This window comes from Epinephelus moara, chromosome 4, assembly GCF_006386435.1.
Source record: "Epinephelus moara isolate mb chromosome 4, YSFRI_EMoa_1.0, whole genome shotgun sequence".
Classification (NCBI taxonomy): Eukaryota; Metazoa; Chordata; class Actinopteri; order Perciformes; family Serranidae; genus Epinephelus; species Epinephelus moara.
The window spans coordinates 27,312,164-27,329,261 of record NC_065509.1 but is presented as its reverse complement, the minus strand read 5'-3'; the positions used below and the strand labels follow the sequence as shown (position 1 = coordinate 27,329,261).

Here is a 17,098-nt window from a genome sequence, read left to right as displayed (position 1 = left end):
CCACCGATCTCAGAACAGCACGCACTGACAATTAAAGGTAATGTACCTACACATATGACTATAGGGATTACGGCAATAGGCGAATTTGCCAAAATGTTGAACTATCCCTTTAAATAAAAAAGTAGAATTACTTGTTTGAAGTCGATGTGAGTGTAGCTGCGAAGGGTTGCTTTGATATGCTCTGTCCACTCTCTCTCCCCCTGAGGGTTTTCCTGAGTCCCCAAGGCATAGATGTCATGAGGGAGTAAGGCAGTGGAGTCATCAGGAGTGTGTCCCAAACCGCAGCAGGTCACCCACGCCTGCAGGCTGCGAGGAGGAGGGGAACCACCTGTGTGCACAAAACAACTGTAAATAATAATAATCTAAAAAACGTCTCCCTCTAATTCAACCTCTTGTTGTCTGACAGTAAAAGATGTCATCACATTGATGGTTACCCATGTTCCAGGTGCCAACGAACACAGAGATCACGTCAGGTTCACTCAGCTGAGAGTGTCTGGTTTTCATCAGCTGGAGGAGTTGGCAGAAGGCGTCACGTTTCTGAAAGAGACGACAGCCACTTGGTGAATTATGGGAAAGAAAACAGCAAATTCCAATTACTAATAAAAAATAATCATCTTTTCTTACCCGTGCACTCTCAAATGTCATCTCCCGTGGTGTGTTGTGGTGGCTGTCAACCACCATGCGTACCTTGGCCGGACTGCTCTGGAACTTGACAATCTGAAGGACTGATGAAGAAACAAGCCAGCAGACAATTAAACAATATATCTGCAACAGAGAGAAAGGTTATAGACACTAACAGGTCTCTTACTTCTGTCATGTGAGACCCTCTCTATACCAAATGTACAGGCCTTCCTGTCAAAGAGCAGCACTCCTGTGTCCACGTCCACGGAAACAGTCTGTCTGCCATACCTCACCATCTTCACCTGCACACACCAAGAAACACAACTTTTTAAAAACAAAATGAAACTGAACAAGAGGCCATTTATTTCATTTTGTTGGTTGTAAGATGAAGTGTGTTTTTCAACCTGATTTACCTGAAAGGAGTGGACTGGCAGCTGTCTGGCATGGTTCTTGACAGGTGTTATGGTGGTGGGTGTTGGTTCAGGAGGAGGCGGGTTTGGCTGCACTGCCAGATTGTGATTGGTCACTGCGTCTTGTAATGCTTTTAATACCTGTGTCATTACAAAACAAGACTGGTTTGTGCATTTTTATCTTAAAAAACCTCATCATCACTGTGACTAAAAGTTACAAGACTGTGAGCAAAAGTATTGCAACAAAGCACTGCATTATTACTCATTACTTAAACACACTGTATGCTTTTCTGGTACACTGTTTCCATAATACCAGACTTGCTGACTCATTGCTACCTAACACACCATTGGCACTCTACCCCCATAACTTGTCATTTTACCACATAACTTTAGCTTTAATTGCTCTTGTGTAGTTCATATTTTCACATATACATATTCTTATACTAGTTGTATATACACTCTAAAAAAATAATCTATTGCTTCAACTTAATTTGCATGCATCTTTTTAAGCAGTTCAGTTCAGTCTTTTATAATCTGACAAACTCAACTAGTTTAGTACATCCACAAAAATATTTTGCTTTGATTTCCAAAAGCTTAATTAAATTGAACCCATTTAATATTTATCCAAAAGTTGTGGTGATGTTTAGTGTACAAATTATTTTATTTAAGATATTCTAATTTATTTATTTTAATCCCATCCTATCAAAAATATTAACTTCTTGAAAAACTGGCTTGAATAGTTTAATTTTTTATGATAAATAACTTCTTTATTTTAAGCATTATCGACTAACTCCATGAATCATTTTTTAGAGTGTACCTCTTATTTTATTTATTCTTATTTTGTAATTTAATTTTACTTCCCTATATATCTGTACTTATTTGTTTTTGTGCTGCTGCAACACCTGACTTTTCCCTGTGGAGATTATCAATAAAGGCTCTCCTCTCCTCTCCTCTCCTCTCCTCTCATCACTCATGAATCTTGCCATTATCAAGAAAACCCATAAACAGATAACTTTGTGTAATTGTTAACATACCTTTTTCTCCAACGAAGAAAGGAGGCTGACCAACGCTGAAATCTTACACAAAATGCTGTCGATCTCCATCTCTGGACCCTGGTTCCAAAAATACAAGACCAAACGCACAATGACTTGATGTATATGGATGTGTTATCCCCCACAGTACTGGGTTACAGTTAGTTACAGCTCTTCAGAAAGCATGCTGCATGGTTTGTATCATACCTGTGCTTTGGTGTGTGTTAAAGAGCAGCTAGGATGGTCGAAGACCTTGGCCAAGGTTTCCAGACTTGAGAGAGTCTGGTCAATCTCACTGTATAGATCACATCAAAACTTTTGTTTAATGACCATATATCTATTTACATACATTTTAGTGCAGTGGTTCCCAACTGGTCCAGCCACGGGGTCCAGATTTGTCCTTCATCATTAGTTCAAGGTCCACACAGTTTAATATATTCAGTGTCATACTTGCATTTGGCCATGTCGTCGAGCTAGTTTGCTGTCACGTAGCTGATCAGTAGTCACTTACTCTTCAGCAGGAAAACGGCACTTAAAAATAACACCTCTGTGCCGAAAGTTCACGGCACTTCAAAACAAAGTGTGTTTTTGACAAAGTTGACACATTTGCGTGTCACTCCACGACCCACTTTTGGACCACAACCCACCAGTTGGGAACCACTGTTTAAGTGTGCAGCATCTACTCTTTAGTAAACAATAATATCAGTGTATGGCATCATCAGTCTGGAAATCTGCAAACTGCTTCTAGCTTTTAAGTGTGGTTCATCGTTAACTATAAAAGCATGCCAACCTGTTTAAGCCTTGGCACGCAGTACCCAGAGTGCGCTTGAGGTGGCACATAGTCGTTGCCCCTTTGTGCACATTCTCAATGTCGAGAGGCAGCTCACTGAAGAGGTAGTCATTGAGTAGGCTGATCACCTCACCCGCAGTGCTGTAAACAGGATAAAACAGGCAGAATTCAGTCAACATTTCAGAAACAGTGCATGTCATTTCTGCTCTCTGAATATTACTGTTGCTTAAGTTTGATCTGCGGGCAAAAACCACACAGCAGATAGCACATCGACACTGTTTATTAATAGGCCAAAAAAAAAGTCAAATCAGTGTGTCACATGATGTTTTCTCTATGCTTGACTGCCAGCAGATGCATATTTAAATGAGAAAACTGTGTGAACAGAACAGACGACATCATAAATCACCTCAAGTCAATAAACAGTCACATCTATAAAGTGATCTGATATTGTCACACAGAATAATCAGCTCTCAAACAGAACACAAAGATTATTTAGAAAAGCTACACCTGCAGCACAGATAAGCACTATGCAAGGAACATCTTGTGGCAATTGATCACTGTTTTGCAGTTGTTCTAGATAATCATACCTGGATGTGTTCAGCTCCTGCAGCTTATCCAGGATCAGAGCATGAGGGGCTGGTTTTGCTGGTGGTCCTGTGACAGGCACTGTGTTGGCAGAGGCTGAAACTGGAGACGGTTTCTCATCATCTGTGCATGAATAAAACATGACATCAAACTGTAATAATCCTGAAGATTTTCATTCAAATAAATGTCTGTTAAAGGTCCAGTGTAGAGGCTTAAGTGGCATCTAGTGGTGAGGCTGCAGATTGGTAACCAACTGAAACTTCTCCCGTGTGCCAAGCATGTAAGAGAACTACGGTGGTAGATGCAAAAACATGAATAGTCCAATCTAGAGCCTAGAGTATAGAAACAAGATGGCGGTCTCCATGGAACAGGACCCACTTTGTTTGTAGTAGGGTTGAAACAGTATGAGATTTTCATGGTACGATAAGCATCTCAGAAAATATCGCGGTTATACGTATCACGGAAGTAGAGAATTTATATTATTATCAGTGAGAATGACCCTTATAGGAATGAAAACGGAAGGCTTAGTGTTAGTTGAACAAATGTTTTATGACTATAACTGAAACTTGAAGCCATTTTGTTAATGGAAGCACGTGTAAAAAGTCTCCCCTTGAGGGAGATTCAACGTCCAGTTGCATTTCTTTCAATATTGTAGATAAGCAAATGTAAACAATATAATGTCAACTTGTTTATCACAGTATTCTTTGAAACCTGTATTCCATTGCAACCGTAGTATAAACAGCCTATTCTAAGGTGACAATTTTTATTTTCAGGTGATTATAAACCTGAAAAACATAGTTATGAATATTATATACCGTTTCCACTAATATATGCTCATGAACCCTACAAACTGAACCTTTAAGTTGCTATCACTGAATGAGGTAGCACAATGGTGATTGATCCACTGGCCCACTGATTAAAGTATTGCAATATGTATTATTTGGAGTATTATAAATTGGGTGTTGAGGGCGACCTTAATGGAAAAAATGCTGTATTCAGTTACAGCTAAAGCAAACTGAACATTTCCTCCTGCTGCATCTTAACATTGAAAGCATTCAACTGGCTAAAAAAGAGCTGACTTTCATAATGAAGGGGTCAAAGAAATAGTGACGTGTTTTTCAGTGAGCTTAGCACTCACTCAAAATCAGTCCATAAAACAAGACAATGGTCATTTTCGGCATTTGCTGACAGAGGATAGGTTTGAAATATTGCATGGAATAATGGAACAAGAAGAAGCAGCCGCAGTGAGCTGTTAGATGGAAGGGCAGCAGGCGACAGGCTGCACACCTCTAACTTAGCACAGTAACCGACTCATGCCGTGTGCAGCATAAAATCAGATCACAGTTTCTCACAGAATGATGGAAAAAAGGCCAATAATTGCCTGATTTCTTTATTAAAAGGACAATAGTTTGTTTTGCTGCCCCCAGACCTCCTGACCTGTTGTATTAAACCACATTTTCTGTTTCCACCAGTGACTACACAGCTGACATTTTTGAGACTGACACATTAATAATTACCAATCCATATTTGCATCCCTAAAAGGAGCACATTTTTTCATAGGTTTATGTCATTTTATTATGTAAACATAAATGTATTTAACTGCTGGGTGATTTGTTGTGACAACAGCTAGAGGGCCCACCTGAGCTCTCATCCCCAGTGTCTGTATCTCTGGGAACAGCGTAGAGCAGAGGAGTGACCAGGCCCTTGTGGGGATGCTGGTACCCCAACACCAGGTCCTCCAGTGTCCGGAAACAGTTCACCTGAACCCCCTGTGTTGTCTGTGAGAGAAGCACACACATGTCAGAAGTCACTGGCTATATCTACTGTATAAATCACACAAACATGTATGCGTGCTCACAGTTTGTCATTGCTTTAAACATAAACTGGAAAGACCACAAAAACCATACACAAATGCACTGTGGCTGATACCAGACACGATCTACACAACACACTGGTGTTGCATGCAGAAACATATTTTTGGATATATACAAAACAGTTTAAAACATTTAAGCTTTTTCTTTGTGTTAGATAAACATGCATCGTATGATACAAAGAGATAGTATATACATGACATGAGGACCTACAGTGTTAAGGCCCCATTAAATACTATTTTATTGCAACTTCTCGTTTTTAGTTCTCAAATGTTTTTAGAAAACAGAAATGATTAAAGTCTTTTACATAAAAAATACCCTTGGACGACCGACTATGCTATTTGAATTAATCTGAATGTCTTGTTGCATGGAATCAAACACAAAGTGAAATAACTGTCCAATTCTAATTTGTATAATTACGTGGTAATTCCCCGACCCTCTCTCCAAAATCTTCTTCGCAGAAGTATTTATTTGCATGACAGAAAAAGACACATGCAAATGATTTTGTGTGATAAAAGCATCCCTGGGGGGTTTAGAAAGATCTGCCAAACAGGAGAGGTGACATCACTGACAGCTACTTCCTGGCTGCAGCAGCAGCAGCAGTTGGCTGTCATGTTTCACCGTGGTACAACTATCCAAGTCAGTCTAACAAACCCCCCCAAAAAACATAGTAAAAACATGCATACGTTCACACATTCAAGCCGCAAGTCTGCTCTCAAACCATCCAACAAAAACCTGCACGGCTACACTTCACTGGCACTCAAAGCAGTCCAGGCAGAAATTCAGATTAAATAAGCACAGGTGCTGTGCATACAAACTCATAATGCTATTGGTCACATGCACAGAATCAGCAGGGTTCACATTAGACCACAATACCGAGCTAGCTCTTTTCCTGTGCCCTCTTTTTAGAAGTTTTTGTTTTCATTTTGTGGTGAAACCGTTTTTTTGGCCTGAGCCACCACTCTGCTGTGCCAGGAACTCTTCAAATAGTATTTTTTTGGTACCACAAGGATCTCTTGAAAAGCAATTAAAAAGAAATGACAAGGAATAAGAGACAGTGAGAGACAAAATGGGCCCCGAAATATCTCCATGGCCATCTTGGAAAAACAAAAAGCCAAGCATGCTACTTGTGAGTTAGTGGAGCAAATCCAGTGAGGGGAAAATACGTACTGGAGGTTTATACTGATGGCAGTGGAAACACAACTGAAATAGCAACAAGGGTTTAAGGTCTTCATTTGAAAGCGGGGGATTTTTTTTTTTACAAGTCAGAGGCTTAAAGACGACTGCCAGACAATCATTATTAAACTCGTTATTGGACTTTAATATGCAGACATAGTTAAAAAAGCCACAGATGCTTAGTGGTTCAGGCCCTGAAACTGTTTATTTTTCTCACTCTCTCGTTTTCTCTCACCCACTGTGTGTGTGTGTGTATGTGTGTGTGTGTGTGTGTGGTTGCAAACTTTGTGCATGTACGTGTTTTTTTATCATTGAATAATTAGGTCATTTGCTGACTAAATGGCCCCCTGCTCAGAGCATCAAAAACAGACACACACCATCACCGGCTCAAACTCTGCCACATCCAACAGACTCATGTCTAATACAAACACCCCCGTATATACACATAACAAATAAGCACACCCATTGGTCAGTGACCTAGTATGTGGGTTGAGTAGGAATCTCTGAGACATAAAAACAATTTCTCCTCTGTGCTGCTGAGCCGATGCTGCAAGCATGCGGCCACATGGCAGAGATGCCATTCAAGCAACAACTCCACTGCAACAGAGCCTGTACAGAAAGGAAACACAAACATGTTCCTGTTCTCCGTACAACAGGCAATAACAAACCATTGTTTGATCCCTCTAACTCCATCTGACTGCCTGTGTCTCTCTCAGTGTGTACAGTTTGTGCCAAGACATCTATTGTGTTTCTCTTTCCTGTGAGACCGAGGAGTCAGTGCCCTGTGGCGATGGACACTCACCTGAACTGCTAAAAGGCCGTCTGCATCGGGGAGAATACGATAGGTGTGAACATGACGCTGGAACCTGTGAAAACCAAAAATAGCCCTGTTATTAATGCCATTGCAAATTACTACAACACACTTCAGAGCAAACATTCAAAGGGAAAATGTACTTAAACGTATCATCTAAATAAGGACCAGATGTCTAACTGTAGTTAAAGACACTGTAACGTTCTTAACGAGGCGCCAGTTGTTTTACAGATCACTAATGACGTGGCTTGTTTTGGTTAAACAATGTGTGAGAGACACTTAGATCATCATCTCCATCAGTCACGTCACAGGAATTCGTTTCAGGCAGCACGTAAAGATGAAGCCATTAGTCAGCTACTGTATGTTACCTGAACAAAGGGGGGCCATGACAGCTGAATGACTGAATCAAATGTGTAGGGATATTTAAGAAACTAAAAGAGGGGATGACATATTGAGAAAAGAACGAAGGAAAGAGGGAGCACTGCGAGCGGCCCGGCTCAGCTTTCAGGAATGTATCTGGCTCAGGCTGATGAGCAGTCAGCGTAGTGCGGTCGCTGGAGCTCCCGCCCTCTTCCAGGGGCCCCAGGGAAGAAACAGGGGCAAGAGGGGAAACAGGGAGTCCTGGGCCAGGGTTTGACTGGCTGAGAGGGACTGTGTTCGGACAGGACGGTGTGACTTGCCTGGAGTCTGGAGGTTGGCCCGGCCTGTACGCAACACTCCATTCTTTGCTGGCAGATGATGGTGAAAGTGATGGATATGACAGGGAGAGCAAAGCTGCTGAATCAATTTACAGATGGGGACATTCTGTAGAAATTGTATGAATACTTTCCAGTCCTGTATGCCGAAATCTTAAAGTTTCACAGATTCAGGGCGACTAGTTATGGTTTTTACATAAAGTAGAAGTGTTTCTTCTCACACAGGGCAGCGTTTACTACTTCAAGACATCCTGAGTGAATCATTCATTAAGTATTTTCAAGGGGGTGGAGCACATAAAATTAGACATATAAAGTAACAGTGAACAACTTCTATAAAAATGACTTCTGGTGAGTGCAGAGAATCACAATCCCTTTCTTTTTCTTTTCTTTTAAATTCAGATCTACATTGCATCACTTACAAGAGCTGTACACTTACAAATGCATTAACAGTAAAAGCTCACAGGAGGTCATACAGAACGTACTGTCTAAGATCATGATAGCAAAAGTAGGTTAAGTTTGATAGGCAAAATAGGTAAAATAAGCTGGTTGTCCTTTAAAGGAACAGTGTGTAAGATTTAGTGGCATCTAGTGGTGAGGACTGCAGATTGCAACCAACTGAAACTGCTCCCGTTTAGGATTCCTTCAGTGTTTGTTGTTCAGTGGGTTTTTACCAGGAGCCAAATTACCCGCAGAGGTCTCCTCCTCTCCAACAAAAAAAAAAAAAAAAAAAAAAGGATCAGGTGATTTAAACTGGTAAAAACACTGAACAAAGAAAATTCACGTAACAAATCAGTGTTTCTCCAATGCTGTTCGGCATGTCAGAGACAGGCCGCTAGCCCAGCACATGCTAACGTGTACTCATCTTTTTCTCTCTGATAACTTAAGATCAAGACACTCGGAAGGTTTTTAAATCAGGAAGCTGACTTATCCGCAGAGGTCACTTCCTCTCCAGAACAACCGGACCCAGTGACTTAAACCGTTAAACATCGACTAATGCAGTTTTACATAAAAAATAATTTGTTTTTATGATGCTCTCATCACAGAGAGGCTGCTAACTAGGGTGGCCGACACAAAACAATGCAAATGGCCCTATCTTGAGCCAATTTTTGGTTTGTCTGTTCTGAGCTACTGTAGAAACATGCCACATTGCGGACTTCTTGGATGAGGGTCCACTGTTTATGTAGATGTAATGGCTTATTCTAAGGTAACGACAACACAGCAGTTTTTAGTTTCAGGTGAAAAGCACCAAATAAAGTAGTTTGAAATGTAAAAAAATCAGTGTTATTCCAACGCTGACATCATAAAGAGACCGCTAACTATCGCAGCCAACACAAAAACGCGTGATCTTGAGCCTGTGTTTGTTTTGTCTGTTCTGGGGCATTGTAGAAACATGGCAGCACAATATAGCGATCTCCTTGGACAAGGACCCACTCCTTATGTAGATATAAACAGTTCATCCTAAGGTGATGAAAACACATCTACACTATATATGTTATACACTAAAGAAAACATACTTCTTATATTCTATTCCATTTCTGTAAATAATCCCCCAAAGTCCTACATGCTGGACCTTTAAGTAGGTGAACGTGAGTGTGTGAATACTCACAGCAGGCACAATGCATAGGCTCCTGGCACTGACTCACTGTCTCTCACTAGGTAGCTGCCATCCCTCCCTGCCCGTGCCAGCAAGTCCTCTGCGTGCACACGGCTGATGTCACGATGATACCATGCTGCCGTAGCCATGGCAATCAATGTTGCGAGATATGTTCATAAAAATAATCCACATCAGGTGAGGAACTTGACGTAAAACAAATTTCAACTGTCAGACTTGCTCAGATGCCATCACGCTGGCTGACTCATTCAGCGCCAGAGTGTGTTGAGTAGTCTTCTTTAGTGTTTAGAACTTTCCCATGATCCTTTTCTTCGTGACCAAAGTGTCAAACAGACAACCCATCACTTTGTCTGTACCAGCTAGCACTTCCTGTGCCCCTGTGGGGTCCTTCAGGGTCACACATCCTGTCGCAATGTAGGAATAAAGGAGAAACATCCAGCTGACTGTGAGGTTAGTCCACAGAAGCTCCAGTCCACCTTTCAGATAATGTCCGCGTTCAGAGAGACCCTGTTTCAGTTTTTGGTTGTGAGTTGCTGCGCCCAGGTGGGTGTGTTGCTCCAACAAACATAGACCATCACAGCAGCGCGAGGGAGGCAGAGGGAGGGGGGTAGAGGAAAAATAGCGAGAGGTGCTGCTCAGTCTGAATGAAGCAGCCACCCCTGAGGCAATGACGATGCCTCTAGCTTAACCACAAACACAAGCCCTCCTCTCGTCCCAAAACAAAAACCCCACATGCAAACAACAGGAAAAGAAGAACCAAGAATGGCAAAACAAACAAATCAAGCTGCACGTACGGCACCCACACAGTCACACACGCACACAGCAGAGGCAGAAACATACCAGATGGAACTCAGTCAGCACTAAAACCAGACAGGCATGCAACAGAAACCAGACTAATTCAAATGATTTCCCAGCTCTGCTGCCATATAAGGGAATAGAAACACCCTCTAAAAAGTTCAGCTGATGACTGCTGTTGTCTTTGCTTCTTCCAGGCCCAGATTCCATTTAGAGTGTGTCTGAGTTGGACGTGGGCTACTCCGGGGGTCTCGCTTTCATGCTGGATGTTTGTGTGCTGGCGTGTGTGTCTTGTCAGTAGAGTCCCGTCCGTGCTGGCGTGTGTCTCCAGCGGTTCTTCAGAGTGCTGTCAGAGCAGAGGGAGGGAGCATGAGAGGCAGAGGACAACCCCGTCAGAGCGCAGGGCAGACAGAGGAAGTGACTCGACATTCCAGATGGCGGACATAGCCAGGAGAATTCTTGCGAGGGGCTCAGCTTCACCAGCAGTGTGTGAAACAGCAGAGTGCTTCCTTTTTTCTCTCCCTCTCCCTGTCTTCTTCCTCTCTCGGCCCCCAGCTCTCAAATTCCAAACAAAACACAGCTTACCACACACAGGTGAGCAGCCCGGCAAATCCTCAGTTTCTTCCTTGTTTTTTTAACATCTTTATCTTTAGACGTTTCATCCTCTGGCAGGGATATTTACTTTCTTTCACCCTCTTCTTCTCCTGTCCCAGCTTTTTTTCTTTTTGTCACCCTCCCTAAACTTCCCGTCCTCTCTTGCTCACTCCTTCCCTTTCAGCGAAAAAGCAGCCTCCATATGGTTATGATCATCCTTCACTTTCTTATTTTTGCCCTCCTAGAACATCGCCCATTATTCAGCCCTCCTACTTCCCTCCTTCTCCATTAGCTGGAGCGTAGAACTCTGTGGGAAACTGTTCAGTCCCAGATTTTCTGTTCTGCCTCTCACTACTCAGCAGAAATGTGCCGACCACCAACCGCAGGCCTCATAAAACAAATAGACATAAGTCCATCCCAATCTGATGACATATCTTTACAGCACATAATTGAAAGATATACAGTATCATGCCATTAAGTCTGTCCAGCGGACCTTTGAGCTTAATGCTTACGTCAACATGCTAACATGCTCACAATGAAAATGAAAACATGCTGATATTTGTCAGTTAGCAGAGAGATTTACCATGATGACCATCTTAGTGTGTTGTCTTGCTACCATTTGCTAATTAGCACTAAACACCAAGTACAAGGCTGATGGGGATATTTAGTTATAAACACAAGTATTGGACAAATCACTGTCTTCACATTTCATCCTGAGGGGAACATGAATGTGTGTACCAAATTACATGGCAATCCTTCCAATAGCTGTTAAGACATTTTATTCAAACGCAAATTTCAACCTCATGGTGGAGCTGAAGGAAAAGTCAGGAGACCACCAAAGTCAGTTGAATACATCTACTGGGAACCATGAATTTTTGTACACAGTTAATTTGATAGATGTTGAGATAATTCACTGGATAAGTGAAAACATTGACCTGCTTGGGGCACTAGGAAAATCAGGGTCTCACAAAGGTTTTTGGGGGGTTCATCTTCTGGGGACAATGGATCACTGCACCAAATTTAATGGCAGTCCATCCAATAGTTTCATTTCACCAAAGGCCAAATACTTCAACCTCATGGTGGTGCTAAAGGAAAAGTCATGGGATCGTCAATGTTGGTGGGATTCATTGTCTTGGGACCATAAATGTATGTATAATATGTAATGGCAATCTATCCAGTTGTTGCTGAGATATTTCAGTCTGGACCAAAGTGGACAGACAAGCCAAACGACAGACGTTGTCTACCACTAGAACATTTTTCTTTTTCTATTATTTCATTTCCAAGAACGCTTTATTGTCCTCATACAGTCTGTGCTGAGACACCTGTATCCCAACAAAGTCTCACTCTGACCTCGTCACATATTGACATGCTTGGTAATTGACTTTCCATGTCCACATACAACATGCGAGGCACCCTGGGTGTGTTAGTTGTTGACGTTCTGGGACACCGTGTCAAGTTCTGCCTGTTACATGCATTGTCTTCTTTCAAGATACACTTCCGTTTTCACAGGAAGTTAAACGTTTACATACAGTGTCTCTCAAAATAAACGTATTACATCAGTACAACACTACAAATTGATGTTTTTTTTCCTTCAACAACAAACGCATGGTTGGGTTTAGGCTGTAAAAGCATGTGGTTAGGTTTAGGAAAAAAGAACGGGGTTTGGCTTTAGAATTTTACAGGACGTGAACACCGCTCTCTTGGGTGAAAGTCTGTGTTTGCTGGACCCATTCACCACCCCTCCCGCCCGCTCCACTCAGACTTTCGCCGCCTTAACTTTCATCCTTGTCCTGCCGCATTTCCCCCAGACACCGCTGGGTGCTGCTAAACTATAACAGCAACCGGCCGTGTATCATGCCGACGTTAAAGGGCGCCTTTTTTCATTGGTTCTTCAAGCCGTAAGTCACTGCCCAAGCACCAGATTTCAACCACTTTGGAGTGAGACCGGGCTCTGTATTCTGAAATGCTCTGTTTGTCACCTTAAGCCGCCGTCCCACAAAAGCCCTGTCCACTCTGACTATTAAGTGTGTCCGGGTCTTTCCCTATCTCAGCATCTCTGCACTGTCGCTGTGGCCAGGGGAATGACTATAAAGGGCAACCAAGATTACATGTTTCCCTGACGTTAGCATGTAGCTACATGTAGCAGAGTACTTGCAGTCAAGTTGATAATTGTAACAGAGTGTATCGGTATCATGGTAAGACCATCCTGATGACGTGAGCCCAGCATTCTGTTTCGCTCTCTTTATCAGTCTTGACTCGCAGCCACCCCAAACATTTTCCAGAAATTAAAATGTAATGGCAGCCAATCAGGGATCTGCACCATAGCTGACAACGTAAGCAGCAAATCAGGGAGCGTGTTGTAGTTGATGACGTTAAGATTTTGGACACAATATCCCCCCTGCCCTCTACCACTGAAATGATTCTGTACTTCATTGCAATCCATTTTGTAAGGGAGTTAGTCGATCACAGTTAGACTTATTTAGTTTTTGTGTCTGAATGCCTGGTCGAGTGTGGCTTGAGGAGGCTGGCTGTTAGCGCTAGCGTCAGAGGCTGTGCTAGCTTGGACCTCCAGGTTCGCTACTAAATGCTTTGCTTTGTGGTGATATTTCTGGCTTTAAGTACTCTGATGGTACAAAAATTCCTTATTGCAGAAATTGCAGAGAACGGTGCTCCTATCAACAGTTCCATCTGGGCCAAGCAGCATCGTCTCGTCTGCCTCTATCATATGACAAAGCCACTGTGGCCTTCAATGACGCACCGTGTCAAAGGGCACCATAAAATGTGATTAAGCAGAGTTAATTTTTTTAACGCAATATTTTTTCTGTGATTAATTAATCAAAATTAAGAGTTATTTTGACAGCCCTAAAACATAAAACAAGGAAAAGTACAGTAGGTCCCCTTTAACACTGGCACTGGGAACATAGAAAAATGTATTCTTTTTATTGTAGGTTTTAAAAAGTGTAAGTGGATGAATCACAGCTAAATGAGCAAGTTATTCATGACTTCTTTGGTTGAAAGGAATCAGAAAGGTTTCACTGAAACTAGAACAAAAGCTTTGAGGAAGATTGGGCTGCTAACATTTACCAAAAACCACAAGACTTCACCATCAGTTGTACCAAAATCACACTGTTTACAGAGAGATGATTTCTCTCTCTTCTCCCTCCAGTTTCACCAAATGCTCTGCTTACATAAGCACTGGATTGGACATGATATTGAAACAGACACTGAGACAGTGAGATGTACTCCATTTCTAAGAACCGCCTGCTCACTTTCATCTTTCACACCGGCTGTGAGATCAGATTTTGAATATCATTAGCATTGTTTGATTTACCTCAAGTCTGACACCCTATCTGGATGATATGATGTTTGAAGAGCTGTAGTTTTGCTGGTATTAAACAGCACCTTCATGGAAATACATAACATTACACTTTATTATGTAATCAAGGCCAGGCAGCGGGCCAGGCTTTGATTATATAACAGGTGAGGCAAAATGCTGTTTACCTTAAAGAGTAATACAAAAATTGGTGAAGGAAGGAGCTGATTTCTAGAAAAATAAAGACATTTTAAAACAGTAAGACATCATTCAAATCTCAGAAATATAACAAATTAAACATTTAAAGTTTAACAACGCCCTACAGCTAATGATACTTTTAAAAGAACGCAATCCCTGTGTAAGCCACGTCATGAATAAGAAATGGGTGGTAAAAAAGTGCTCTGGTTGTCCTCATAACAGCCACTCTCCGACTGATGGCAACAACCCTTTAAAGTTACAGCATCAGTTGAGTTGACTTTGTGAGTAGCAGCTGCTAAAAATACAGGCAGCTAAAGGTCACATGGGAGTTGCAGAAAGCCAGCAGGTAAGCTCTGCGTATCACTGACTTTATACTCAGTCTGTGAAGTGCATTTATCATTCAGATCAGTGATGCTGACTGTACTACTCGCCATCAAAAAATCTTTGTTGAAGGTTACACTGACAGCTCTTCACAGAGTTCACCATCAGTCAGAGGGAAACACTGATTGGCTCAGCATCTAATAGAATATTTTGTCCCTCGTTGGCTACAAACAGCACCACTGCCTAAATTTAGCAACACGCTGAAGACTGTGTTGTTAAGAAGTGGTAATACCATGGTGCTGTAATGAACCGGGGCTAGTCAGCAGTCCCTTTGAGAGTTTATGTTGACTGTCTATATAAAGAGCTTGCCAAAAATGGCACCAGATTAAGTGTAAGGGGCTTATGTGAGTGTATGTAACCTCACACAGACAAAACTGGAAGAGGAAAACCCCAAGAGAGACAGAAAATAAGATTGGCCTACGTTTTTTAAGCGTCTTTATCCAGGATAGTAAACCAACATACAGACCTATGTGCAGTAGCTACACTATATAGCCAACACTACATCACAATGATGATCTTAAATGTTGGGGCAATGCATGTATGTCCAGATCTCTTGCTCTGATTCATGCAACATTGTCTAAGAACTGCACTTTGACTCGGTAAACCCATTAGAGGAGTTAATATGAAGTTATCTTTCACTCATTGACTTCACAGTTCATAAATATCTTACAATTACATAAACCTTAATCCTGTCTTCACCCCAAGAGCCCCATGAATAAATGTATGAATACACCGTCAGTATTTCTTTAGCTTTGATGGGGTGTGTCAGTTAACAAGACAAATCTATTTTAATTAAATGCCCATGAGGGGTAAAGCCGTGCTGTTTCCTTTCAACCCAGATGTGGTTTTGTTTGCCCAGTGAAGCGCACAGAGGCTGTATCAGAATGACTGTAAATGCCGATTATAGAATACACAGAGTAAAAGATAACAGATGCATTGCAATTAATTATTTTAAATAAAATACTTAGAACAAGGTTCCATTTCTGAAGCGTTGACAGAACAGCTTGGAGAACTGTTGCTAAAAAAAATGTAAAAATAATTTTTTAAATATGCATGGAAACGCCTCACATTTATTTACTCTATACTACAGTGTTAAGATCTGGCATATTGGGGGTCATGAAAGCCAAAATAGGACAATGATTAAATTTTGTAAGTGCTGCTAAAAGTCATAGCGACTGCCTCTATGAATAAACCTTTTAAAAATGGATATTCAAAGGCATATGATACTCAAAAACAGAAGAAATTGATATCTCAGGAACATTACAAACTCATATACAAACACCTGTGAATGATGTGCCACACAATGATTTATAATTGAAGATATGTCATTTTAAAAGAGTTTTTAAGACAGCTTTGTCACTTTTGAATGTCTTTTCCAAAATGGGGTGATAGAAGCGTAGCACTTTATGGGAAAAACCTGAGCACTGTCAGTTTTAAAGTTGTGTGACCATTTCCTGCCCAAACTGTGGTGCACTGGTGTTAGAATAAAGTCACTGCTTCCACATATCAGCACTCTTCAAAGACAGATTGTTTGATAGAATTTCTTACCATGACATCTGGTACACTACAGCAGTCTAATGCTGTCCAAAGGTCCTATCTATTCCAGATTTTTATTGCACTAACATGAATATTAGAGTCATACATAAAATAGTGAAGCTGCAAGTTACTGTAAAACTTCAATTAAAAGCCTAGTCCCAGTTAAACGCCCAGTCCCTTTTACTAGCCTGGTGTAGCTACACATTTTGACTATAAAGGCCTGTCTCAATTAAAGGCCTGGTCTGGTTGCCAAGCAGTTCATTTTTATAAAAGTTCTTTGGATGTATAAAACCAAGTTGTTGGCTACCCTCTTGAGCTAACATTAGTTAGCTAACAAATATAAATGTTTAAACCTTTTGTCAATATGGAGATGCTACACATTGTTAGCTCAGTTCATTTCATTTTACTGAAACCATGAGCACCAGAGAAGACCGTAATTAATTCAGATTTACCAGCATGACGAAAAAACAAGTGGTGACTCCCTTCTTCTGAAGCTATCATAAAGTCAGAATATGTGTCCATTCCTTGATTATCCGGTAAATTATTTATATGTCTTTAGTTCATAAGGGTTCACTGATGAAAGAATCAAAAATATGTTTCATAAAACGTAATCCAAGTTATGGATATTGTTTTAGCAAGATATAGTGGTGTTGTCTCGGGTGCTGTGAAACAAGTGTTG

At 41.3% G+C, this 17,098-nt stretch overlaps 1 protein-coding gene across 2 annotated transcripts in view; it reads right to left on the bottom strand.

The window, feature by feature from the left end:
• The window catches only part of inppl1b (inositol polyphosphate phosphatase-like 1b), a 39,485-nt gene that overhangs the window by 15,255 nt on the left and 7,132 nt on the right, over window positions 1-17,098 (bottom strand). Inside the window, exons 1-12 of one of the 2 annotated variants that reach the window (XM_050042377.1) lie at window positions 9,597-11,121; window positions 7,287-7,350; window positions 5,077-5,215; window positions 3,440-3,560; window positions 2,853-2,993; window positions 2,270-2,357; window positions 2,066-2,143; window positions 1,035-1,172; window positions 809-923; window positions 625-725; window positions 435-537; window positions 132-328 (exon numbers count right to left, since the gene is read on the bottom strand). In XM_050042377.1, coding sequence (XP_049898334.1) covers window positions 132-328; window positions 435-537; window positions 625-725; window positions 809-923; window positions 1,035-1,172; window positions 2,066-2,143; window positions 2,270-2,357; window positions 2,853-2,993; window positions 3,440-3,560; window positions 5,077-5,215; window positions 7,287-7,350; window positions 9,597-9,733 — 1,422 coding nt within the window. In that variant the 5' untranslated portion in view covers window positions 9,734-11,121. Of the gene's footprint in view, window positions 1-131; window positions 329-434; window positions 538-624; window positions 726-808; window positions 924-1,034; window positions 1,173-2,065; window positions 2,144-2,269; window positions 2,358-2,852; window positions 2,994-3,439; window positions 3,561-5,076; window positions 5,216-7,286; window positions 7,351-9,596; window positions 11,122-17,098 lie in introns of those variants that run through there. The other variant, XM_050042378.1, reaches the window with a different exon arrangement.